The sequence below is a fragment of the Gavia stellata genome, chromosome 35, assembly GCF_030936135.1.
Source record: "Gavia stellata isolate bGavSte3 chromosome 35, bGavSte3.hap2, whole genome shotgun sequence".
Classification (NCBI taxonomy): Eukaryota; Metazoa; Chordata; class Aves; order Gaviiformes; family Gaviidae; genus Gavia; species Gavia stellata.
The window spans coordinates 1,308,927-1,334,583 of NC_082628.1; the positions used below are offsets into that span (position 1 = coordinate 1,308,927).

Below are 25,657 nucleotides of genomic sequence, written 5' to 3' on the forward strand. Positions count from 1 at the left end.
TCAGGGCCGAATTTGCTGTTGCAACCTTGGCTGCAGAGGGAGCTGCAGGGTGCTGTGGGCTTTGCTTTTGGGGTAATTGCCTGAAAATGGCTTGTTGTGCCCAGGCGGAGCTGCACTTCATGAAGAAAATTCCCAGCGGGGCTGAAGCGTCCAACGTGCTCGTAGGAGAGCTGGATTTCCTTCGCCAGCCCATCATGGCATTTGTCCGCCTGACCCCGGCTGTCCTCCTCTCGGGCATGACGGAAGTTCCCATCCCAACAAGGTCTGAACGAGAAGCACAAAGTTTTTATTTCAAACCCCCCCAACAAAACATCAGATGGCATGCACCAGTTTGGCATCCCAAGGGAACAAGGCCAGCGGGAGCCAGCACGTTTCTGCCAGCCACGTCTCCTTGCCTTCATTTCCCCCTTCCCTGCTGTAGCTTTTAAACCCATTGGCCAACGTGAATGAGAGTTGGCCCCAAAATGAAATTTGCGATGGGTTTTGATGAATTTCCAATTCATCACCGGAGTCGGTGAGCCTCCGTGTCCCCTCTCGAGCCGTGCTCTGGGCTGGGAGCTGCCAGGGATTTCCTTGGGTGCTCTTTGAGCCATGACACGTTCGTCTCTCTCCTTTTGTTTGTCTTGCCCAGGTTCCTGTTTGTTTTGCTTGGACCAGAAGGAAAAGCCCATCAGTACCATGAGATCGGCAGGTCCATGGCTACTATCATGACGGATGAGGTGCGACGTGAGAAGGGATATCTCTGGGTCATTTTTGGCTTTCTTCACCTCTCCCTGTCTCTGTAGTAGTGAGGAAGAGCATTTGCTGTCCCCGCTGCCGGCAGCTCTCCAAATAGCCCACCCTTCGTTCGCACCCCAAAGCAAACACGCACGTTTGCATCACCCCACATCCTGGAGGCTGAAATCCCACCCGGGGTGCATCCTGCACCTCGTCCTTCTCCCCGGGGTCCCCAGCATGCTGTCCCCAGTGGTGGCATTGCCAGGGCCAGTAAAACTTGTCCTCTTTAAGCAACAGGCTGCGGTGTGCCATGGGGGATGGGGGGCCTCGTGGAGGAGAGGATTACAAGGAACACGATGGACAGATTTTTCCTTTTGGGGGAATACTTCCTGCCATTGCCAGCAGGAAATTTGGGGGAAATTATCTTGCGTTTAGCCAAGTGCTTATTGCACTGCTTAGGGCATGCGAGATGGGTTGTCCTCTGAGCAGGTTGTCTCCTACGGGCAGGTTTTCCATGACGTCGCCTATAAAGCCAAGAACCGGGCTGACCTCGTGGCCGGCATCGATGAGTTTCTGGATCAGGTCACGGTCTTGCCGCCTGGAGAGTGGGATCCATCGATCCGAATCGAGCCCCCGAAAAACGTCCCTTCGCAGGTGGGTGCTGCGGTGGAGGGAGGTGCGAGGGGGACGGGCAGGACGGCAGGCAGCTGGGGATGCTGTTCAGGGCTCCAGATTCACAAGGTCCCTATTTGACACAGTCACATGGCCAGACCAGAAGCAAAACAAGCCAGTGGTTACAAATAGCTGTCTTTCTCTTATTTCCATTTGAACAGGAAAAAAGGAAGATGCCAGGAGCTCTTGATGACAGTGCTTCTCACACCAAGCCGGAGAAGCACAGCGGTCCTGAACTGGAGCGGACGGGAAGGTGCAAGCTTTGATAGTTTGGGGTGTTTTTTTTCTGCTTGCCTCCCAAATCTGAGCATGCACCTTGCCTTTGAGCAGGTTTTTGGGGTTTTTTGGTTCAGTGAAGGGGCTCCACATGCCCAGCTGGGTCCCTGGGCTGGGCAGGTGGGAGATGTGGGCAGCTGGGCTCAGCCACAGCATCAGTGCACACAGGTTTTCTTGATTTGGGGTGGAAGCAGATGTGCAAATACCTCCAGGTAGAGCTCTGCTGCTTCTCAGAGCAAGGGAGTGTTGCAGTAAGAGGGGATGGGCTCTCAGGTTAGGTCTTGTTTTTTCTTTTTTCTTCTTTTTATTTTTGTTGTTGGAGGGCATTTTGGCGTGCCTCAGTTTCTAGTGGGTGTAAAAAGGGAGAAGGAGACGGCTTCTTTTCAGCACTGAAAATTACTCCATGCTTGTGATTGCCCTTCTGCAGCCAAGAAAAGTCCATGTGGTCTTGCAGGAGAACTGTCTCTATTTTGTCCTTCTTCCAGGCTCTTTGGAGGTTTGATCCTGGATGTGAAGCGAAAAGCCCCGTGGTTCTGGAGCGACTTTCGGGATGGTCTGAGGCTGCAGTGTCTGGCGTCCTTCCTCTTCCTCTACTGTGCCTGCATGTCCCCTGTCATCACCTTCGGGGGACTGCTGGGGGAGGCGACCGATGGCCACATAGTGAGCAGCTCTCTCTGTTGGGTGGCACGGGGGAGGATAAAACTCATGCAAAAGTCCTTGCTGCAGTGAGTTTGCTCTGGGTTTTTTTTCCCCCTAATGCTTTCTGTACTCACTGCTGCCTCTCTTCCCCGGACAGAGTGCCATGGAGTCGCTGCTGGGCGCCTCCATGACCGGCGTGGTGTTTTCCCTCTTTGCTGGCCAACCTCTCACCATCCTCGGCAGCACCGGACCCGTGCTCGTCTTTGAGAAGATCCTCTACAAATTCTGCAAGTAAGGCTGGTTGCTGCGGCCGGGTGCTGTGAGAGCCTTCAGAAGGCAGCGGGGATGGAGAAAAGATGTTTGTCTTTCATTTCTCTCAGCGGCAGTTGTTCGATTGAAGTTGTCTTGTGTGTCACAGATGCTGCACGCTGCTGCTTTAGTATGCGATGGTGCGAGAGCCCTGGCTCTCTGAAGGATGGATGGGGTCATTTGGGGGTTTTAGGCTTAAAGCGAAGCAGCTGGAGGAGGAGAAACCACAAGGATGTGGATGCCCAAGATGGGCTGCACAAGGAAGAGGAGACAAATCACTCTGGTTTGGGAATGGGGGAAGATTTGCTTCCCTCTGAGTACAAAACAAGGCACTTCTTAGCCTGATTGTTGCTGGAAGTGGAAATACAGTTTGCTCAGGTAGCCAAATAGTCTACTGCTGAAATGTTGTGAGTTTGGATGATTTCATTGAAAAAGTAGGAGTTTTTCATGTGAAATGGGTATTTTCCATGACAGTCCTTCTGCTGTGATGACTTCGATGTGAGATGAACCACCCTTATTGCAATTTAAATTTATCATTAAGCCCCAACTTGGAGCCTCTTGCTGGCCTTTCCACCCTTGGTTTTATTTTGGTTTCCCAGGGAGTACACGCTCTCCTATCTCTCTCTGCGGGCATGCATCGGACTGTGGACCGCCTTCTTCTGCATCGTGCTGGTGGCCACCGACGCCAGCTCTTTGGTGTGCTACATCACCCGCTTCACCGAAGAAGCCTTCGCCTCCCTCATCTGCCTCATCTTCATCTACGAGGCTCTAGAGAAGCTGAGTCACCTGCGGGAGACCTACCCTGTGCACATGCACAGCCAGCTCGACTTCCTCACCATCGACTAGTGGGTTTTTTCCTCCTAAAACGCCCCTGCCCCTTGGCAGGAGCTCAGGGCTGCACCTGCATCGCCTCTCCCTTACCCGTGTCTTGGCTTCTCTCCTCCCAGCTGTAAGTGTGAGGCACCGACGCATCCCAGCAATGAAACCCTGCGTTTCTGGGAGAGCAACAAGATCAACGTGTCTGGCATCGCCTGGGAAAACCTCACGGTGACCGTAAGTGCCCCGAGCCACTGCTTCCTCGTGCCGCGGCCACGGGGCCCAGGGGCATTCGCGTGGTGCGCAAGTCGGAGCCCTTCAGGTGGTGATGGGCTTCCAGCTGTGCTAGTGCTGCTCTGAAAAGTCATTGCTTACATCTAATGGGTGGTTTTAACCTGCTTGGTCCTGGGAAGGAGCGTCCACCTTGTCCAGTCCACCTTGTGCCCAACATCGTGGGTAATAACTGTCCGCCTCCTCAACGCGGTGGCAGGACAATATTTCTGACCGGCAGCAGAAATATCCCCCTCGTTATGCAAGGTTTCCTTGCCGCACGTGCACTGCCTTTGTGTCCTGATGCTCTGTTTCTCCAGGAATGTCGGTATTTGCATGGAGAGTTTCAAGGACCTGCCTGTGGACCCAATGGCCCCTACACGCCTGACGTCCTCTTCTGGTGCTGCATCCTCTTCTTCTCCACCTTTGTGCTGTCGAGCTTACTGAAGAAGTTTAAGACCAGCCGATACTTCCCAACCAGAGTAGGTAGAAGACGGTGGCCAGCAGCAGTCTCCACGCTCATTTCCCAAAATGGCTTTCCTGGAGCACTAAGCAGTATTTGCCACCACTCGGTCGAGCTGGGAAACGTTGACCTTGAAGGCCAAGCTCTCCATCAGCGTGGACGTCCCTCACTCATTTCCATGAGCGCAAAAGGATCGTAGCATTTCCCACCTGCCTGGCGACCTGTCCTGGAGCCATCTCTTGCTCAGGCAGTGGGAAATCAGGTCTTCCACAGTTACTTTTTTTCACCTTCTGTGCATTATGTGCTCAAGGGGAAGGCTGATTCAGCTGAGGAGCTGCCATAGCAAACGACACTATTTCTTCCTTTTGAGGAGCAAATGATGCCTCAGTGCCTTATTCCCGTTTTAGCTGTGAGCGTGGCTGTCGTGGCAGACATCTGCTTCCTTCTTTTGTAATTTTTTTTTTTTTTTAAGGTTTCAATTAAGACAACCCTTTTCCACCTAATTAAACATTTTGTATTGCCTGGCACCAGATCTCACAGGCACAAACACAGCAACGGTATCTAACCAAGGGATTTGGCTGCATGTCCTCAGCATGGAGGGGTTTTGTTAACCGGTCTTAATGGCGTTGACGTCCCTCACTTTTCCATGTCATGTTGTGGCCCCCTTTGCGACGCCCCCTTCAGCTCTGGTTTCTTGCCCCAGGTACGGTCCACAGTAAGCGACTTTGCTGTTTTCCTCACCATCGTCGTCATGGTGCTCATGGACTTCATGATTGGGATCCCATCACCGAAGCTCCACGTCCCCCATATGTTCAAGGTAACGGGGTGTTTTGGCAGGGAGCTGGTTTCAGCCCTTGGGGATGCCACAAGGTGATGCCGGGGCAGGACAGGGCTGAGTCCGGAGGAGATGCTGGTGGTGTGACCATCTCCTCTTCTGCCTCCAAGCGCATTGTTTCCTTCGGGAAAGGAGAAGACAGCCCCAAAACTAGATACCTCCAGGAGAAGTATCTGTAGGTGCTTGCAAAGAGGGCACCGGCAGTGCTGAACCCCAGGGTGACGTGAAGCCAGGGCTGGGAGGTGCTCTGACATGGGAATGGAGGGGAAAAGCAAAGCCAGTGAGGTGGCTGGGCTGGGAGATGATGCTGATGTGTGTGCTTTGTTGCAGCCTACCAGAGACGACCGCGGGTGGTTCATCAGCCCCGTAGGACCCAACCCTTGGTGGACGGTGTTGGCTGCGCTCATCCCAGCTCTGCTCTGCACCATCTTGATCTTCATGGACCAGCAGATCACTGCTGTTATTGTGAACAGGAAGGAGCACAGGCTGAAGGTAAGGGGCTGCAAGAGATGAGCCCATCCCCAACCCACTCCGGGCTGCAGGCACGGGGAGAAGCTCCTATTCCAAATGCTTTGGGAAGGCATTGGTTTGGGAAAACGTCAGGCTGCGTGGCAGGATGCTCTCCTGCATTAATGATGACACAGGGAGCAAACGACAGGGAGTTCAGATGAGCAGCCTTTCAGAGGAGCAAATTAATCTTGGAGCAATAGAGAAGCGTGGTTTTGTTTTAAAATGTCACCAGTGGATGGGGGATCGAATTGTGTTGACGCGCTGCCAGGGATAACTCAGAGTCACATCCTACTTGCAAGTGGTGGAAATTTCTTTATAAAGGAAAAAACCCGGTCTCTTTTTTTCTTTTGAGAAGTAGCTATCGCACAACCAAATCCACTTTGTCTGAACTCCTGCCACCTTTTCATGCAAGGGGCTTGCACAAAGAGCAGATACCTCCTTATTTGTTTCCGAGGCGTGTTTTAAATTCTCAAGAAGTTGACTTGCGCTCTAGCGGGGTTTGAGCCTGACTTGCGACGTTGTCCTTGCTCCTGTGCTGTGGGACGCTCATCTCCTTGTTTTGCTTCCCGCAGAAAGGATGTGGGTACCACCTGGACCTTTTCATGGTGGCCGTGATGCTCGGGGTGTGCTCCGTGATGGGGCTGCCCTGGTTTGTGGCTGCCACCGTCCTGTCCATCACCCACGTGAATAGCCTCAAAGTCGAGTCTGAGTGCGCAGCTCCAGGAGAACAACCCAAGTTTCTGGGGATACGAGAGCAGAGAGTCACTGGCTCCATGATCTTTGTGCTCATGGGCTGCTCTGTCTTCTTCACTTCTGTGTTAAAGGTAAGAGGAAAATGCAAAACACCCAACAGCCACGAGCTTTTTGGAGGTTACCCAAAACCAGTCCCCTCTCTCCAGGCCCAAGCAGCTGTGGAGTGGAGGAGGAGGTGATCCCAAACCTTGGGGCTTGACCCACAGTGGGAAGCAGCCTCCTCGCTTACGCTTTCCAGCCGTTCAGCACGTTATCGATGGCAATTTGCTCCCCCAAATGCCTCAGCACAGCCGTTCCAGTAGCTAAACACACTGAAATCATCTCCATGGGCTTCCTTGCGTGTTCCTCCCACAAGATAATCTCCTCGCTAGGCTAAGAGGAGGCACGTTGCTTTTGCTTGTTGCTACAAGAATAAGGAGAAAGGTTTTTCTACCGTCACAGAACGTGGCATATGGTAGCATGGTCGCCTGTTTTCCTCCAACCTTTCTGGAAGATAGGATTCTGCTGATGAAAGATAACTCCAACGGTCAGCCTAAAGCAGAGCGTTAGCTCACTCGCAGGCACAAAAGCTCTGCTGGTTAAAATCCGACACGTCTCTAACCCTGTGGAAACTGGAAAGCTGTAGGCAATTTGAGGCAGTGCCTGTAGAAGAGAGTGGTACTACTGAAAATGCAATTTAAAAAAATAAATGATTGCATTCTTTCTTTCAGTTTATACCAATGCCTGTGCTTTACGGCGTCTTTCTCTACATGGGCGTGTCGTCGCTCGGAGAAATTCAGGTACGGACTTTTTTACAGCGTGCAGCATGTCCGCTGCCTGGTATTTCATCTCCGTAGAAGCAGGAAAAAAGCAGCGGCATGGGAAAAAAACCTCTCGGAAAGCAAGCAATGAAAATATTTTGTGTACGAAAAAGATTGGAGGAGGCACAGGAGGTCTATAGGGCTGGGAGGACCGGGCAAGTTGAGCGCTCCCTGTTTAAACACAGGTTAGGGCAGGCCAGTGTTTGGTTAGGTGAAAATGGGGGAGTTGAGTGCACAGGGAAGGCAATTTCTACCACTGGTGGAAATCCTTGCTGGGGGATTCAGTGGGCCAAGACAAGCTAATCATAGAATAACGTGGCATAATTGCACGTGGGTGGGCAGCTCTCACGGGCAAGCTGGTTTCTAGCTGGAGCGAAGGGAAAATGGGTGCTGCTCCCAGGAGGAGCATAGTGGGATCCACGATTTCTCATGGCGAGCGAGATCCTGAAAACTCCCTCCACGTCTCAAGAGGGCCAGAAGCTTTCCGCAGTCCCAAGGTGGCAACTTTTCCACTTTGACTTTGCAGTTCTTCGATCGCTTGAAGCTGTTTTGGATGCCGGCGAAACACCAGCCGGATTTCATCTACCTGCGGCACGTCCCCTTGCGAAAGGTGCACTTCTTCACCGTGATCCAGCTGATCTGCCTCGTCCTGCTCTGGGCCATCAAGGTGTCCCGTGCCGCCATCGTCTTTCCCATGATGGTAAGAGGCGGTGCCGCTCGGCACAGGGATGTTTGCCGCGTTGGAGTGAGATGTAGCACCACCTCTGGCCTCACCGCATCTTCCCTCTATTTCGTGCAGGTTTTGGCTCTTGTATTTGTCCGGAAAGCCATGGATTTCTGCTTCTCAAAGCGAGAGCTCAGCTTCCTGGATGACCTTATGCCAGAGAGCAAGAAGAAGAAGTTGGACGGTGCCAAAAACGAAGCCAATGAAGAAGAGGTAACGCTTGCTGGGCGCTCGGGGCTGGACATCTCCCTCGGGCTGTGAGATTGCCTGTTTCTAGCACAGCTTGTCTTTACATGTTGGGGCAAGATCAGAACTCAAAAGAAACAGATCCTAATAGCCTGGATCCCACATCTTAACCTTTTTTTTCCCTGAATGAGCAGTGAGCTTAACACTTGAATAGAGGTATAATTTTTTAAATGAGTCATTTATAATAACAGATGATGATGATGATGATGGAAAGATTGGCTCGTAACAGTGTTTTTAACGCCCCCCCCCCCAAAAAATTCAGAGTGAAAGGTCTTTACCCTGCTGCGCTAATAGCTAAAGGTGCCACGAGTCAGAAGGAGAGGGCAGCATGCAATGTTTTTGCTGGGTGTTCAGGTTTTTTCCACTTGGATCCAAGACAGAGAACTTGATTTGTCCCTTTTTTCCGTCAGGAGTCCCCGAAAATGATGGAAGCTGCTGCTGCTGCCGGTTCAGTTCTGCTGAAACTGGGCAAGACCAGCAACTTGGATATCCCAAAGCAAAGCAGGGACAGGTAAAGCCCCACCAAGTGCCAGGACCCCCGGCAAGATTAGTTGGAAGGTGTTTGGCACAATTTTTTCCACTTGCATCTTTCTTGAGCGTCCCATAGAAAGCAGCAGTCAGCTTGGTGGGAAAATCACATCTACGGGCAGGGCTGCAGGAGGGGATCGCAGGGCTCTGCCTCCAAGCAGAGTGGCTGCACAACTCCCATCTGACCCCAAAAAGTCGCATCCTCAGTGACTTTAGGGTAGCTGGAGATCCTCATACGTAAAAACGAGGAGTTGCAGGCATGATCTGTACCAGCAGTGGCTTAGGAGCCCACTCCAAGGCTAAACGCCCGCAAGAGCCTTTGCACGGAGCTGTAGCTCTGCAGCTCTCAGGCTTGCCTCGCAAAACTCCTCATCCAGCAAAACCTGCCGTGCTTATGCTGAGCTTTGATTCTCGGGGCCCCGCTGTTCCTCTTGCTGATGCTAACGCACTTGGTGGCATCAGTTCCCGTAGTCACGGATTGCTCTGTGAAATATTTATTGCAGGACTGATCCTTGCGAGATTAATATCTCGGAGGAAGTGTTGAAAACGAGCGTGTGGAAGGCTCTCACTATGAACACAGAAACAGTCTGAATCCGGGGAGGAAAGAGGTAAAGGATTGCATGTGAACGTGACCGTGCTCCTCTGCAAGCGACGGCGCATGCCTACAGTTTTCCCGTGCTTCGGCAGGCAGTACCGAGCAAACGGCCCGTCCCTGGGAAGAGGCAGCGAGGACCGTGGCATGCAAACCAGCTTGTCACTGCCAGGGTGGTCCCACGAACAGGGTTGAACCAGCAGCAGCCGGCAGGTCTTCCACTGATGGTGCTCTCCCTCTTTTTGTCTTTTTTCCCCCCAGTTTTGCTATTTAGGAGCCTCGGCTTTGAAGGGGAGGAGTGAGAACGTGACTCAGGGACGTGCCAACGCAGAGACGGGGAGATACCGCTGTTTTCCAGTTGGAGGATTCCCATTAAAGCCATGTCGATGTTTTCAGTTCTCCTTGGTGTGCTTCAGGCATTCAGTATCTCTAGACCAGCAAACTGAGGTGTACGTGCCAGTCAATGGGAGTTCGGTGTCGTGAAGTTCCCGTGTGTACGTGCGTGTGGTGGTGTGGGTTTGTAGTGGTAGAGGGACTGCTGCCGCTTTATCATTCAGTGCTGTTTTCCTTCCTTTTACCTCCCTGGCACTCTGTAGTTTTTTCTTCTCCCCTGTCCTTGCAAAGTCTCTTCTCTCCCAGGGTGGGATGAGCCGGGAGGAAAGCGGCAAGATGCCTTTTCCTTCTCCCTTCCCCTGCCGCTATGCAGGAAGAAGCTGTGAAGCAGAGATGGCTCTCGTGCTCTCTTGAGGTTTTGGGGCGGGGGGTCGTTGGGCTGTGGTGTCACCTCAGGCACATGCGGTCGAGTCGGCTGGCCGTGGAGCCTGGGAGGAGAGGACAAGCCAGAAGAAAAGGTCCCCTTGCAGCCCTGCATCTTGCTGTGGGCTCAGCACGTGCTCCAGGCTCTCGGCGTCTGCAACTGGTGCCTCGTGCCCAGCTGGGACGGGTGCACGAGCCCTCCTGCCATCGGCTTGTCCCATCCTCTGCGGGAGCCTGTTCGTGCATGAAGCCAACCCCAAATGCCAAGGGCAAGTTGTTGCTCCTTGCAAACGGGTGGGGAAAAGAAACTACAGAATTGCTCTGTAAGGAAGAAAGGGGTACATCCCCAAGCAGGGCCAAAATCAGACGGCTTTTACGGGATGGGGTTTTGCAAGCTGTAGGTTGACTTTTGCCAGCGTGGCATGGTGACTGTCGGAGGGGACAGCTGCTGTCCTGCAGCGCCGCGGGAGCGGTTCCCGAGAAAAGGGAGGCGGAAGCAGCTGAAGGAGTTGAAGCCTTAGGCCGCAAGAGCTGAGCAGCTCCGGGTATTCCAAAGTATTTTTCCAACCGTGTCCCCGCCTGGCCAGGGAAGTCAGCGGAGGAGGTGGTGCGTCTGGCTCCCTCTGTATAGTGTGCTGGAGGTGAGGAAAGGATTAAGGAAGAGAGAGGTCAGAGGAAGGAGGAGGGGAGTGTGTGTGGGGCTGTGCTGAGGGTGGGGTTTGGAGTAAGTGGAGGGAGAGGCTGGGGAAGAGCCCCAGGCCGGAGCTGGAAGCCAAGGGAAGGTGATGTCCCTCTGGGAGAATTAAGGGCTCGGCCTCGGGATTGGACCTGGGGATGGGGTGCTGGGTGGTACAGGTATAATTGGGGGGCATGAGTGGGGGTAGGGGTCCCTCTCCGGAGGCAGCCAGCTCGAACTGTCACCCGAGAACTCCTCAAAGAGGGATGGGAAACCTTCCCTGGGACTCTGCCTTCTCAGCGGGATCCCAGGGTCGGCCCCTGTTAGGGTGGCTGGCGTGGGTAAATCCCTAAGAGTGGTGAAGGTGCCTTCCGAGTGCCGCTTGGTGTTGGAGGCGAAGCTTTGGGTGCTTTGGGATTCGTACGACTGCCATCTGCTCAGGAGGGAAGGATGGGGGGAGAAAAGGTGGTTTAATGCACGTGGTGGCATCTGGCAGCCTCCCTGCAGGAGGTGGCCAGGGCAGGGGCTGTGTCCTGCAAAGTACTTCACTGTGTGGAGCATCCTCCAGAAAAGCCGTAATAAATCCATAGAAATAATTTTGGGTTTCAGGGGGTCTGCCAAGCCCGGCCAGGCTTGTTCCTGACATCAGGTATATGCACTATCCCGTCCCATATCATTTGCCCGACGTCTTGCTCGGCTGCGGTGGGTTCGTGCCTCCGCCCTGGTCCCTGCTTGCTGCTCCTGGGAGGGAGCGTGGTGCTGCCCCGAGGTTTCGCTCAACCTCCTCCAGCTCCAGGATGGAGAGCTGATGTTGAGGTTCACGGCAGAAGGTCCCCAAAGGCTTTTCCTGCCACGCAGCCGCCAGCGTGGAGTGGGGCTCAGCACCGTGCCCAAAGCATGGCCCCCTCCTGACTCTGCCCCGCCACGTCCCCGTGCAGCCCGTCTCTGGGCTGAGACAGCCGAGAAATCCTGGGGGGGACATGGCAATGTCCCTGCGTGGGCTGGTAGAGAGCCAGAAGGGAGCTCGTCTGGACAAATACAGAAGAACGAGGCACATTGTAATAGTGAGGCTGCCCAATCGTCACCCTTTATTTGCTGAAAACCAGACTGCTGGGTGCCTGTCAGCAAGCACTCATTACTCTGGTTTGATTTCTTCAGAGGTTGGTAGTACAGAAGGGAGGAAAAGGCACTCACCTTCTGCAAAGAGAACCGTTCCCCGAAAAGTCGGACCTTCCTCCTTTGCTCCAGTGATTTCCGATTTCAGTTTTACAAGCAATTACTGCTTTCAGCCTCCCAACAAAAGCAGCTTCGAAGCAGCCAACCGGAGCTTTGTGCTTAGGAAATAGTGCTAAGCGGAACAACTCTGGCTGCTCCAAAACTCCAAAGTGAGCGATGCAAAGCTCGGCATCCCCTTGCCCAGCCCAGTTTTGACAATGTGATGTTTTGCAGGCACCTGTCAGCAGCGGAGAAGGACAGAGAGGGAAGGCAAAGCGTTTGCAAGTGCTGGTGCCCATGCTGGGATGGGATAAACTGCTTTCCGGAGGCTTCTCCCCTTCCTGCTCCATCCCATCCCAAGGCCACAGGTCCGCAACCCCACAGCTCTACGAAACCCTTAACTCCTCCAGCAATTTCCTCAACAAAATAAGCGCTCCGAGTCCATTTGAGTGGCCTAACCGGGACCGAGTGAGTTCTGAGCGGGGCCCTTTCCTTCGGTGGCATCTCCGCGCAAGGCTTGCCGCGATTTCGAGGATGCTGCAACAGAAGGGCCATGGGACGCTGAGAGCATCTTGCCGCAGAGACGGAGGTGCTCACTTGTCCTGTTTCCTCCTATGTTTCCTCCTAATGCGTATTTTGCCCCGTAAGGCGTATTTTCCCCAAGGCTTTGCACCTCTCTCGTATTTTGGCAGCTTGTGCTTTTAAATACACCCAAACGCTGCTTATGCCTTTTGGCCCAGCAGGATGCGGCATTTACACCCCTTTTCTCTATTCCGGCTAGTTTTTGCCCAAAACAGAGCTGGTTTCTCCCCATCCACTAAGTTTTCCAAGCGGGAAGAGTCCTGGGGTGCGTGGCTTTAAATAACTGCCTGGATACACATCACCGATTGTGATGCCATAAACGGTCACTTGTTGTGTCTCTGGAGTTGGTGCACACTGGGTGCCACTGAGCTCCTCTCGGTGAGAGCTGTCCAGGTGTCCCGGGGGACTCTGGCCCCCTGATTGATCTGGAGGTTCAATTATCCCCCCAAACCGGTGACCGACGTGAGGATGAACCAGAACGGGGCTTACAAAATGACACTTCTGGAAGAGTTACAGGTAGCACAGCCGAAGGGCTGAGCATCCCCCAAACAGGGGGAAAACTCTCCCCGAAATCCCATTGGCATTTCCCTGGAGGGCAGAAGGATGGGCAGGGGGAGATGCTTTGCACTGGGGAGGGCTGCCAGGGGCAGGTTTAGCATCCCTGGTCGCTGCACGGAGGCAAAACGGTATCTAAGAGAGAAGGAGACTTGCCGGCAGGACGCAAGGGAGCTCTAGACGCCCAGCCCCAACTTTTACCTTCTTCTCATTGCTAAACAGAGGCATGATGAGGAGGCACTGATTGACCAGGGGAGAAGGAGCAACGGTGCCAAGATTCACTATGAGAAGGAGGAGTTGGAAGGTGAGTCTCTGCTGAGATGCTGGTAGAGGGGCCACCAGCCCGGCACCTTTTCCCGTTGCACAAAGTCCCTACAACGTCCCTCACTCGGTGTGACATCATGTGCAGCAAAACCTGCCGTGCTTCTTAATAAAGCAGCACAGTTATTTTCACGTGTTTTAATATTACGGCTTTTCAACAGAGGGAAAAAGCCCCCGCGGAGGTCACGGTGTGAGCTTTAGCCATGGGGCTGGATAATTCACGGCTTGTTTACTCGCAGAGGCTGCTCCTGGCTTGGAGAGGTCTGGAGAATAATTGGACAGCTGCAGGCGCGAGGCTGTGCTTTTCTTCTTTTCTTCTGGAGTTCCTTATCATGGGACTGATTGGATCTTCTCTTGTCGCCTTGTGCCATACAAAGATTTTAAAAAGAATTCCCTTCTGTCACTGCTTAATGAGCAAGGCTGAGTGTTGGCCAGCCCAAGCTGGAATTTGAGAAGAGGTTGGATGCTTTCAGGGCACTTTTGGGGGAGCCATCACTTGTTGTTGCTCTGTTGTTGCAAAGTTCGAGTAAAACAGGCTTGGAAAAAAGGAGAGGTCTGTGACATTCAGGGATCCAGTGAAAACAAAATTGGTGTTTCCTCCTGGGACGGCTGCACTGATTTAACCGTGGTGTCTGCGTCATCCATCTCCCCAATATCGCGAGTGATGCAAATGCTGCTTTTTTGCAGGCCACCGGACCCTGTACGCCGGCGTGCAGATGCCGCTGGTGGGGCAATGCCACCGGCATCACCGACCCCACAAGCAGAAGCATCGGGAACAGGAGGAGGACTGTGCCCCGACGGAGCGGGGCTACCACTGTAAGTCCCGCCACCCCGTTCACTAAACTCCTTGGGGCTACATGGGCGCTGGGGTCTTCTGCAAGCAGGTCCATGTGGCTAGTTTGAGTGACTTGCTGTTCTTCCGAGGGAAAGTGGCATTATTTAACAAGACCCTCTTTTTCAAAACTTTCATCTTTTTTTTTTGAGGTAGTTAAATGTATAATGGATTTAGGCTCATCTTCCTCAGCGGGATGCCTGCTTTAAAAATGGAAATGTGGGGAAGGAAAGCTGCCCATCCTTGTGCAGGGGTGGAATAGATGCTTCTCCTTCTCCGTGGCTCTGTGCAAGCCCCAACAGAGCCAGGGGAGAGGGGCCGGCCCAATATTTGTGGCTGAACTGGTGCCGATCTGATGCCCGCTTTGCATGTGAGCGTGATGGGCCATATTCGAGCATGGTAACGGGACGGGTCTCTGTGTTCTGCCCCCAGGCACCCCGTCCCAGCGGGTGCAGTTCATCCTCAGGACCAAGGAGGACGAGCAGCATGTCCCTCACGCCTTGTTCACCGAGCTGGATGAGATCTGCGTGAAAGAGGGCGAAGATGCCGAGTGGAAGGAAACGGCAAGGTAAATCGCTGCTGCCGGCTGTGGTGGGAGAGGAGTCCCTGCGCCAGCAGTGCACGCGGGCTCTGCTTTCCGCTCCGCAGGACACGAAGCTTTTGCAGCTGTAGGTGCTGATGCGAGGAGCCGTCTCCTCTTGCTACCTGTAGCTCTGTTAAAGGGGTTGGAGAGCTGGGGCTGTTTCCTTGCAATGGGGCTGACAGCACCCGATGTCCGCAGGTGGCTGAAGTTTGAGGAGGACGTGGAAGACGGCGGCGAGCGCTGGAGCAAGCCCTATGTGGCCACGCTGTCCTTGCACAGCCTCTTTGAGCTGAGGAGCTGCATCATCAATGGCACGGTGCTGCTGGACATTAGTGCCAACAGCATCGAAGAGATCGCAGGTACTGTGGGTGCCGCGTCCCTCCGGGAACGGTCGAGCTTGGCTCGCCGCTGTGCCCTTCCTTCCCAGATCAAACCCTGCCTCATTTTCCTGTGCCATGCTCAGATCTGATCCTGGGCCAGCAAGAACAGCTCACGGAGTTTGACGAGCGCACGCGGGCAAAAATTGGAGAAGTTCTTTTGAAGAAGCACCACCATCAGAACGAGAAGAAAAGAAACAACCTTCTCCGCTCGTTTGCTGATGTGAGCAAGAAGGGGTCGGACCTGCACCTCCTCGACAAGCCAGGTGAGGGTTCCTGCAGGGCTTTGGCACCCGGTGAAGGTTTCTGCAGGGCTTTGGCAGCAGATGAGGGTTTCTGCAGGGCTTTGGCCCCATTAGGTTTGTCCTAGCAAAGGAGAAGCATCCCAATTGCTCCTTGTCCGTCTTTCTGAGTGTCTTTCTTTTTTCTACCAGCTCAAACACTTACCCCTCATCCTTCTCCCACCACTGTGGAAGCTAAAAATGGGGTGAACCATGAGACCAGCACAACGGATTTAAGCAAGGTGAGACACTCATAGCTTTCTTAGGCCTTCAGGGCCGAATTTGCTGTTGCAACCTTGGCTGCAGAGGGAGCTGCAGGGTGCTGTGGGCTTTGCTTTTGGGGTAATTGCCTGAAAATGGCTTGTTGTGCCCAGGCGGAGCTGCACTTCATGAAGAAAATTCCCAGCGGGGCTGAAGCGTCCAACGTGCTCGTAGGAGAGCTGGATTTCCTTCGCCAGCCCATCATGGCATTTGTCCGCCTGACCCCGGCTGTCCTCCTCTCGGGCATGACGGAAGTTCCCATCCCAACAAGGTCTGAACGAGAAGCACAAAGTTTTTATTTCAAACCCCCCCAACAAAACATCAGATGGCATGCACCAGTTTGGCATCCCAAGGGAACAAGGCCAGCGGGAGCCAGCACGTTTCTGCCAGCCACGTCTCCTTGCCTTCATTTCCCCCTTCCCTGCTGTAGCTTTTAAACCCATTGGCCAACGTGAATGAGAGTTGGCCCCAAAATGAAATTTGCGATGGGTTTTGATGAATTTCCAATTCATCACCGGAGTCGGTGAGCCTCCGTGTCCCCTCTCGAGCCGTGCTCTGGGCTGGGAGCTGCCAGGGATTTCCTTGGGTGCTCTTTGAGCCATGACACGTTCGTCTCTCTCCTTTTGTTTGTCTTGCCCAGGTTCCTGTTTGTTTTGCTTGGACCAGAAGGAAAAGCCCATCAGTACCATGAGATCGGCAGGTCCATGGCTACTATCATGACGGATGAGGTGCGACGTGAGAAGGGATATCTCTGGGTCATTTTTGGCTTTCTTCACCTCTCCCTGTCTCTGTAGTAGTGAGGAAGAGCATTTGCTGTCCCCGCTGCCGGCAGCTCTCCAAATAGCCCACCCTTCGTTCGCACCCCAAAGCAAACACGCACGTTTGCATCACCCCACATCCTGGAGGCTGAAATCCCACCCGGGGTGCATCCTGCACCTCGTCCTTCTCCCCGGGGTCCCCAGCATGCTGTCCCCAGTGGTGGCATTGCCAGGGCCAGTAAAACTTGTCCTCTTTAAGCAACAGGCTGCGGTGTGCCATGGGGGATGGGGGGCCTCGTGGAGGAGAGGATTACAAGGAACACGATGGACAGATTTTTCCTTTTGGGGGAATACTTCCTGCCATTGCCAGCAGGAAATTTGGGGGAAATTATCTTGCGTTTAGCCAAGTGCTTATTGCACTGCTTAGGGCATGCGAGATGGGTTGTCCTCTGAGCAGGTTGTCTCCTACGGGCAGGTTTTCCATGACGTCGCCTATAAAGCCAAGAACCGGGCTGACCTCGTGGCCGGCATCGATGAGTTTCTGGATCAGGTCACGGTCTTGCCGCCTGGAGAGTGGGATCCATCGATCCGAATCGAGCCCCCGAAAAACGTCCCTTCGCAGGTGGGTGCTGCGGTGGAGGGAGGTGCGAGGGGGACGGGCAGGACGGCAGGCAGCTGGGGATGCTGTTCAGGGCTCCAGATTCACAAGGTCCCTATTTGACACAGTCACATGGCCAGACCAGAAGCAAAACAAGCCAGTGGTTACAAATAGCTGTCTTTCTCTTATTTCCATTTGAACAGGAAAAAAGGAAGATGCCAGGAGCTCTTGATGACAGTGCTTCTCACACCAAGCCGGAGAAGCACAGCGGTCCTGAACTGGAGCGGACGGGAAGGTGCAAGCTTTGATAGTTTGGGGTGTTTTTTTTCTGCTTGCCTCCCAAATCTGAGCATGCACCTTGCCTTTGAGCAGGTTTTTGGGGTTTTTTGGTTCAGTGAAGGGGCTCCACATGCCCAGCTGGGTCCCTGGGCTGGGCAGGTGGGAGATGTGGGCAGCTGGGCTCAGCCACAGCATCAGTGCACACAGGTTTTCTTGATTTGGGGTGGAAGCAGATGTGCAAATACCTCCAGGTAGAGCTCTGCTGCTTCTCAGAGCAAGGGAGTGTTGCAGTAAGAGGGGATGGGCTCTCAGGTTAGGTCTTGTTTTTTCTTTTTTCTTCTTTTTATTTTTGTTGTTGGAGGGCATTTTGGCGTGCCTCAGTTTCTAGTGGGTGTAAAAAGGGAGAAGGAGACGGCTTCTTTTCAGCACTGAAAATTACTCCATGCTTGTGATTGCCCTTCTGCAGCCAAGAAAAGTCCATGTGGTCTTGCAGGAGAACTGTCTCTATTTTGTCCTTCTTCCAGGCTCTTTGGAGGTTTGATCCTGGATGTGAAGCGAAAAGCCCCGTGGTTCTGGAGCGACTTTCGGGATGGTCTGAGGCTGCAGTGTCTGGCGTCCTTCCTCTTCCTCTACTGTGCCTGCATGTCCCCTGTCATCACCTTCGGGGGACTGCTGGGGGAGGCGACCGATGGCCACATAGTGAGCAGCTCTCTCTGTTGGGTGGCACGGGGGAGGATAAAACTCATGCAAAAGTCCTTGCTGCAGTGAGTTTGCTCTGGGTTTTTTTTCCCCCTAATGCTTTCTGTACTCACTGCTGCCTCTCTTCCCCGGACAGAGTGCCATGGAGTCGCTGCTGGGCGCCTCCATGACCGGCGTGGTGTTTTCCCTCTTTGCTGGCCAACCTCTCACCATCCTCGGCAGCACCGGACCCGTGCTCGTCTTTGAGAAGATCCTCTACAAATTCTGCAAGTAAGGCTGGTTGCTGCGGCCGGGTGCTGTGAGAGCCTTCAGAAGGCAGCGGGGATGGAGAAAAGATGTTTGTCTTTCATTTCTCTCAGCGGCAGTTGTTCGATTGAAGTTGTCTTGTGTGTCACAGATGCTGCACGCTGCTGCTTTAGTATGCGATGGTGCGAGAGCCCTGGCTCTCTGAAGGATGGATGGGGTCATTTGGGGGTTTTAGGCTTAAAGCGAAGCAGCTGGAGGAGGAGAAACCACAAGGATGTGGATGCCCAAGATGGGCTGCACAAGGAAGAGGAGACAAATCACTCTGGTTTGGGAATGGGGGAAGATTTGCTTCCCTCTGAGTACAAAACAAGGCACTTCTTAGCCTGATTGTTGCTGGAAGTGGAAATACAGTTTGCTCAGGTAGCCAAATAGTCTACTGCTGAAATGTTGTGAGTTTGGATGATTTCATTGAAAAAGTAGGAGTTTTTCATGTGAAATGGGTATTTTCCATGACAGTCCTTCTGCTGTGATGACTTCGATGTGAGATGAACCACCCTTATTGCAATTTAAATTTATCATTAAGCCCCAACTTGGAGCCTCTTGCTGGCCTTTCCACCCTTGGTTTTATTTTGGTTTCCCAGGGAGTACACGCTCTCCTATCTCTCTCTGCGGGCATGCATCGGGCTGTGGACCGCCTTCTTCTGCATCGTGCTGGTGGCCACCGACGCCAGCTCTTTGGTGTGCTACATCACCCGCTTCACCGAAGAAGCCTTCGCCTCCCTCATCTGCCTCATCTTCATCTACGAGGCTCTAGAGAAGCTGAGTCACCTGCGGGAGACCTACCCTGTGCACATGCACAGCCAGCTCGACTTCCTCACCATCGACTAGTGGGTTTTTTCCTCCTAAAACGCCCCTGCCCCTTGGCAGGAGCTCAGGGCTGCACCTGCATCGCCTCTCCCTTACCCGTGTCTTGGCTTCTCTCCTCCCAGCTGTAAGTGTGAGGCACCGACGCATCCCAGCAATGAAACCCTGCGTTTCTGGGAGAGCAACAAGATCAACGTGTCTGGCATCGCCTGGGAAAACCTCACGGTGACCGTAAGTGCCCCGAGCCACTGCTTCCTCGTGCCGCGGCCACGGGGCCCAGGGGCATTCGCGTGGTGCGCAAGTCGGAGCCCTTCAGGTGGTGATGGGCTTCCAGCTGTGCTAGTGCTGCTCTGAAAAGTCATTGCTTACATCTAATGGGTGGTTTTAACCTGCTTGGTCCTGGGAAGGAGCGTCCACCTTGTCCAGTCCACCTTGTGCCCAACATCGTGGGTAATAACTGTCCGCCTCCTCAACGCGGTGGCAGGACAATATTTCTGACCGGCAGCAGAAATAACCCCCTCGTTATGCGAGGTTTCCTTGCCGCACGTGCACTGCCTTTGTGTCCTGATGCTCTGTTTCTCCAGGAATGTCGGTATTTGCATGGAGAGTTTCAAGGACCTGCCTGTGGACCCAATGGCCCCTACACGCCTGACGTCCTCTTCTGGTGCTGCATCCTCTTCTTCTCCACCTTTGTGCTGTCGAGCTTACTGAAGAAGTTTAAGACCAGCCGATACTTCCCAACCAGAGTAGGTAGAAGACGGTGGCCAGCAGCAGTCTCCACGCTCATTTCCCAAAATGGCTTTCCTGGAGCACTAAGCAGTATTTGCCACCACTCGGTCGAGCTGGGAAACGTTGACCTTGAAGGCCAAGCTCTCCATCAGCGTGGACGTCCCTCACTCATTTCCATGAGCGCAAAAGGATCGTAGCATTTCCCACCTGCCTGGCAACCTGTCCTGGAGCCATCTCTTGCTCAGGCAGTGGGAAATCAGGTCTTCCACAGTTACTTTTTTTCACCTTCTGTGCATTATGTGCTCAAGGGGAAGGCTGATTCAGCTGAGGAGCTGCCATAGCAAACGACACTATTTCTTCCTTTTGAGGAGCAAATGATGCCTCAGTGCCTTATTCCCGTTTTAGCTGTGAGCGTGGCTGTCGTGGCAGACATCTGCTTCCTTCTTTTGTAATTTTTTTTTTTTTTTAAGGTTTCAATTAAGACAACCCTTTTCCACCTAATTAAACATTTTGTATTGCCTGGCACCAGATCTCACAGGCACAAACACAGCAACGGTATCTAACCAAGGGATTTGGCTGCATGTCCTCAGCATGGAGGGGTTTTGTTAACCGGTCTTAATGGCGTTGACGTCCCTCACTTTTCCATGTCATGTTGTGGCCCCCTTTGCGACGCCCCCTTCAGCTCTGGTTTCTTGCCCCAGGTACGGTCCACAGTAAGCGACTTTGCTGTTTTCCTCACCATCGTCGTCATGGTGCTCATGGACTTCATGATTGGGATCCCATCACCGAAGCTCCACGTCCCCCATATGTTCAAGGTAACGGGGTGTTTTGGCAGGGAGCTGGTTTCAGCCCTTGGGGATGCCACAAGGTGATGCCGGGGCAGGACAGGGCTGAGTCCGGAGGAGATGCTGGTGGTGCGACCATCTCCTCTTCTGCCTCCAAGCGCATTGTTTCCTTCGGGAAAGGAGAAGACAGCCCCAAAACTAGATACCTCCAGGAGAAGTATCTGTAGGTGCTTGCAAAGAGGGCAGCGGCAGTGCTGAACCCCAGGGTGACGTGAAGCCAGGGCTGGGAGGTGCTCTGACATGGGAATGGAGGGGAAAAGCAAAGCCAGTGAGGTGGCTGGGCTGGGAGATGATGCTGATGTGTGTGCTTTGTTGCAGCCTACCAGAGACGACCGCGGGTGGTTCATCAGCCCCGTAGGACCCAACCCTTGGTGGACGGTGTTGGCTGCGCTCATCCCAGCTCTGCTCTGCACCATCTTGATCTTCATGGACCAGCAGATCACTGCTGTTATTGTGAACAGGAAGGAGCACAGGCTGAAGGTAAGGGGCTGCAAGAGATGAGCCCATCCCCAACCCACTCCGGGCTGCAGGCACGGGGAGAAGCTCCTATTCCAAATGCTTTGGGAAGGCATTGGTTTGGGAAAACGTCAGGCTGCGTGGCAGGATGCTCTCCTGCATTAATGATGACACAGGGAGCAAACGACAGGGAGTTCAGATGAGCAGCCTTTCAGAGGAGCAAATTAATCTTGGAGCAATAGAGAAGCGTGGTTTTGTTTTAAAATGTCAGCAGTGAATGGGGGATCGAATTGTGTTGACGCGCTGCCAGGGATAACTCAGAGTCACATCCTACTTGCAAGTGGTGGAAATTTCTTTATAAAGGAAAAAACCCGGTCTCTTTTTTTCTTTTGAGAAGTAGCTATCGCACAACCAAATCCACTTTGTCTGAACTCCTGCCACCTTTTCATGCAAGGGGCTTGCACAAAGAGCAGATACCTCCTTATTTGTTTCCGAGGCGTGTTTTAAATTCTCAAGAAGTTGACTTGCGCTCTAGCGGGGTTTGAGCCTGACTTGCGACGTTGTCCTTGCTCTTGTGCTGTGGGACGCTCATCTCCTTGTTTTGCTTCCCGCAGAAAGGATGTGGGTACCACCTGGACCTTTTCATGGTGGCCGTGATGCTCGGGGTGTGCTCCGTGATGGGGCTGCCCTGGTTTGTGGCTGCCACCGTCCTGTCCATCACCCACGTGAATAGCCTCAAAGTCGAGTCTGAGTGCGCAGCTCCAGGAGAACAACCCAAGTTTCTGGGGATACGAGAGCAGAGAGTCACTGGCTCCATGATCTTTGTGCTCATGGGCTGCTCTGTCTTCTTCACTTCTGTGTTAAAGGTAAGAGGAAAATGCAAAACACCCAACAGCCACGAGCTTTTTGGAGGTTACCCAAAACCAGTCCCCTCTCTCCAGGCCCGAGCAGCTGTGGAGTGGAGGAGGAGGTGATCCCAAACCTTGGGGCTTGACCCACAGTGGGAAGCAGCCTCCTCGCTTACGCTTTCCAGCCGTTCAGCACGTTATCGATGGCAATTTGCTCCCCCAAATGCCTCAGCACAGCCGTTCCAGTAGCTAAACACACTGAAATCATCTCCATGGGCTTCCTTGCGTGTTCCTCCCACAAGATAATCTCCTCGCTAGGCTAAGAGGAGGCACGTCGCTTTTGCTTGTTGCTACAAGAATAAGGAGAAAGGTTTTTCTACCGTCACAGAACGTGGCATATGGTAGCATGGTCGCCTGTTTTCCTCCAACCTTTCTGGAAGATAGGATTCTGCTGATGAAAGATAACTCCAACGGTCAGCCTAAAGCAGAGCGTTAGCTCACTCGCAGGCACAAAAGCTCTGCTGGTTAAAATCCGACACGTCTCTAACCCTGTGGAAACTGGAAAGCTGTAGGCAATTTGAGGCAGTGCCTGTAGAAGAGAGTGGTACTACTGAAAATGCAATTTAAAAAAATAAATGATTGCATTCTTTCTTTCAGTTTATACCAATGCCTGTGCTTTACGGCGTCTTTCTCTACATGGGCGTGTCGTCGCTCGGAGAAATTCAGGTACGGACTTTTTTACAGCGTGCAGCATGTCCGCTGCCTGGTATTTCATCTCCGTAGAAGCAGGAAAAAAGCAGCGGCATGGGAAAAAAACCTCTCGGAAAGCAAGCAATGAAAATATTTTGTGTACGAAAAAGATTGGAGGAGGCACAGGAGGTCTATAGGGCTGGGAGGACCGGGCAAGTTGAGCGCTCCCTGTTTAAACACAGGTTAGGGCAGGCCAGTGTTTGGTTAGGTGAAAATGGGGGAGTTGAGTGCACAGGGAAGGCAATTTCTACCACTGGTGGAAATCCTTGCTGGGGGATTCAGTGGGCCAAGACAAGCTAATCATAGAATAACGTGGCATAATTGCACGTGGGTGGGCAGCTCTCACGGGCAAGCTGGTTTCTAGCTGGAGCGAAGGGAAAATGGGTGCTGCTCCCAGGAGGAGCATAGTGGGATCCACGATTTCTCATGGCGAGCGAGATCCTGAAAACTCCCTCCACGTCTCAAGAGGGCCAGAAGCTTTCCGCAGTCCCAAGGTGGCAACTTTTCCACTTCGATTTTGCAGTTCTTCGATCGCTTGAAGCTGTTTTGGATGCCGGCGAAACACCAGCCGGATTTCATCTACCTGCGGCACGTCCCCTTGCGAAAGGTGCACTTCTTCACCGTGATCCAGCTGATCTGCCTCGTCCTGCTCTGGGCCATCAAGGTGTCCCGTGCCGCCATCGTCTTTCCCATGATGGTAAGAGGCGGTGCCGCTCGGCACAGGGATGTTTGCCGCGTTGGAGTGAGATGTAGCACCACCTCTGGCCTCACCGCATCTTCCCTCTATTTCGTGCAGGTTTTGGCTCTTGTATTTGTCCGGAAAGCCATGGATTTCTGCTTCTCAAAGCGAGAGCTCAGCTTCCTGGATGACCTTATGCCAGAGAGCAAGAAGAAGAAGTTGGACGGTGCCAAAAACGAAGCCAATGAAGAAGAGGTAACGCTTGCTGGGCGCTCGGGGCTGGACATCTCCCTCGGGCTGTGAGATTGCCTGTTTCTAGCACAGCTTGTCTTTACATGTTGGGGCAAGATCAGAACTCAAAAGAAACAGATCCTAATAGCCTGGATCCCACATCTTAACCTTTTTTTTCCCTGAATGAGCAGTGAGCTTAACACTTGAATAGAGGTATAATTTTTTAAATGAGTCATTTATAATAACAGATGATGATGATGATGATGATGATGGAAAGATTGGCTCGTAACAGTGTTTTTAACGCCCCCCCCCAAAAAAATTCAGAGTGAAAGGTCTTTACCCTGCTGCGCTAATAGCTAAAGGTGCCACGAGTCAGAAGGAGAGGGCAGCATGCAATGTTTTTGCTGGGTGTTCAGGTTTTTTCCACTTGGATCCAAGACAGAGAACTTGATTTGTCCCTTTTTTCCGTCAGGAGTCCCCGAAAATGATGGAAGCTGCTGCTGCTGCCGGTTCAGTTCTGCTGAAACTGGGCAAGACCAGCAACTTGGATATCCCAAAGCAAAGCAGGGACAGGTAAAGCCCCACCAAGTGCCAGGACCCCCGGCAAGATTAGTTGGAAGGTGTTTGGCACAGTTTTTTCCACTTGCATCTTTCTTGAGCGTCCCATAGAAAGCAGCAGTCAGCTTGGTGGGAAAATCACATCTACGGGCAGGGCTGCAGGAGGGGATCGCAGGGCTCTGCCTCCAAGCAGAGTGGCTGCACAACTCCCATCTGACCCCAAAAAGTCGCATCCTCAGTGACTTTAGGGTAGCTGGAGATCCTCATACGTAAAAACGAGGAGTTGCAGGCATGATCTGTACCAGCAGTGGCTTAGGAGCCCACTCCAAGGCTAAACGCCCGCAAGAGCCTTTGCACGGAGCTGTAGCTCTGCAGCTCTCAGGCTTGCCTCGCAAAACTCCTCATCCAGCAAAACCTGCCGTGCTTATGCTGAGCTTTGATTCTCGGGGCCCCGCTGTTCCTCTTGCTGATGCTAACGCACTTGGTGGCATCAGTTCCCGTAGTCACGGATTGCTCTGTAAAATATTTATTGCAGGACTGATCCTTGCGAGATTAATATCTCGGAGGAAGTGTTGAAAACGAGCGTGTGGAAGGCTCTCACTATGAACACAGAAACAGTCTGAATCCGGGGAGGAAAGAGGTAAAGGATTGCATGTGAACGTGACCGTGCTCCTCTGCAAGCGACGGCGCATGCCTACAGTTTTCCCGTGCTTCGGCAGGCAGTACCGAGCAAACGGCCCGTCCCTGGGAACAGGCAGCGAGGACCGTGGCATGCAAACCAGCTTGTCACTGCCAGGGTGGTCCCACGAACAGGGTTGAACCAGCAGCAGCCGGCAGGTCTTCCACTGATGGTGCTCTCCCTCTTTTTGTCTTTTTTCCCCCCAGTTTTGCTATTTAGGAGCCTCGGCTTTGAAGGGGAGGAGTGAGAACGTGACTCAGGGACGTGCCAACGCAGAGACGGGGAGATACCGCTGTTTTCCAGTTGGAGGATTCCCATTAAAGCCATGTCGATGTTTTCAGTTCTCCTTGGTGTGCTTCAGGCATTCAGTATCTCTAGACCAGCAAACTGAGGTGTACGTGCCAGTCAATGGGAGTTCGGTGTCGTGAAGTTCCCGTGTGTACGTGCGTGTGGTGGTGTGGGTTTGTAGTGGTAGAGGGACTGCTGCCGCTTTATCATTCAGTGCTGTTTTCCTTCCTTTTACCTCCCTGGCACTCTGTAGTTTTTTCTTCTCCCCTGTCCTTGCAAAGTCTCTTCTCTCCCAGGGTGGGATGAGCCGGGAGGAAAGCGGCAAGATGCCTTTTCCTTCTCCCTTCCCCTGCCGCTATGCAGGAAGAAGCTGTGAAGCAGAGATGGCTCTCGTGCTCTCTTGAGGTTTTGGGGCGGGGGGTCGTTGGGCTGTGGTGTCACCTCAGGCACATGCGGTCGAGTCGGCTGGCCGTGGAGCCTGGGAGGAGAGGACAAGCCAGAAGAAAAGGTCCCCTTGCAGCCCTGCATCTTGCTGTGGGCTCCTCAGCACGTGCTCCAGGC

General features: G+C 53.2%; 2 protein-coding genes across 2 annotated transcripts in view; both read left to right on the forward strand.

Moving 5' to 3' along the window:
* LOC132320353 (electroneutral sodium bicarbonate exchanger 1-like) overlaps positions 1 to 9,149 on the forward strand; it is a 29,569-nt gene extending 20,420 nt beyond the window's left edge. The window contains exons 29-45 of the mRNA XM_059832634.1: positions 105 to 262; positions 632 to 719; positions 1,225 to 1,371; positions 1,551 to 1,642; positions 2,151 to 2,325; positions 2,462 to 2,595; positions 3,213 to 3,458; positions 3,561 to 3,666; positions 4,020 to 4,181; positions 4,866 to 4,979; positions 5,328 to 5,489; positions 6,080 to 6,331; positions 6,971 to 7,039; positions 7,587 to 7,760; positions 7,860 to 7,997; positions 8,441 to 8,541; positions 9,062 to 9,149. Of these exons, the coding sequence (XP_059688617.1) occupies positions 105 to 262; positions 632 to 719; positions 1,225 to 1,371; positions 1,551 to 1,642; positions 2,151 to 2,325; positions 2,462 to 2,595; positions 3,213 to 3,458; positions 3,561 to 3,666; positions 4,020 to 4,181; positions 4,866 to 4,979; positions 5,328 to 5,489; positions 6,080 to 6,331; positions 6,971 to 7,039; positions 7,587 to 7,760; positions 7,860 to 7,997; positions 8,441 to 8,541; positions 9,062 to 9,149 (2,406 nt within the window). The remainder of the gene's footprint in view (positions 1 to 104; positions 263 to 631; positions 720 to 1,224; positions 1,372 to 1,550; positions 1,643 to 2,150; positions 2,326 to 2,461; positions 2,596 to 3,212; positions 3,459 to 3,560; positions 3,667 to 4,019; positions 4,182 to 4,865; positions 4,980 to 5,327; positions 5,490 to 6,079; positions 6,332 to 6,970; positions 7,040 to 7,586; positions 7,761 to 7,859; positions 7,998 to 8,440; positions 8,542 to 9,061) is intronic.
* Positions 9,150 to 10,740: 1,591 nt separating this feature from the next.
* On the forward strand, positions 10,741 to 24,752 carry LOC132320354 (electroneutral sodium bicarbonate exchanger 1-like). The gene is made up of 24 exons (XM_059832635.1): positions 10,741 to 10,761; positions 13,157 to 13,238; positions 13,943 to 14,071; positions 14,520 to 14,655; positions 14,869 to 15,029; positions 15,134 to 15,313; positions 15,482 to 15,570; positions 15,703 to 15,860; positions 16,230 to 16,317; positions 16,823 to 16,969; positions 17,149 to 17,240; positions 17,749 to 17,923; positions 18,060 to 18,193; positions 18,811 to 19,056; positions 19,159 to 19,264; positions 19,618 to 19,779; positions 20,464 to 20,577; positions 20,926 to 21,087; positions 21,678 to 21,929; positions 22,569 to 22,637; positions 23,185 to 23,358; positions 23,458 to 23,595; positions 24,044 to 24,144; positions 24,665 to 24,752. Exons 1-24 carry the CDS (start codon positions 10,741 to 10,743, stop codon positions 24,750 to 24,752), a joined length of 3,204 nt encoding a protein of 1,067 aa, XP_059688618.1.
* Positions 24,753 to 25,657: the final 905 nt, after the last annotated feature.

Coding starts and splice junctions, on each gene's coding strand:
- LOC132320354 (XM_059832635.1), top strand. CDS start 10,741: ATGGGGTGCTGGGTGGTACAG. Junction 19,265..19,617: donor GGGAAAACCTCACGGTGACC/GTAAGTGCCCCG, acceptor CTGTTTCTCCAG/GAATGTCGGTATTTGCATGG. Junction 20,578..20,925: donor ACGTCCCCCATATGTTCAAG/GTAACGGGGTGT, acceptor GCTTTGTTGCAG/CCTACCAGAGACGACCGCGG.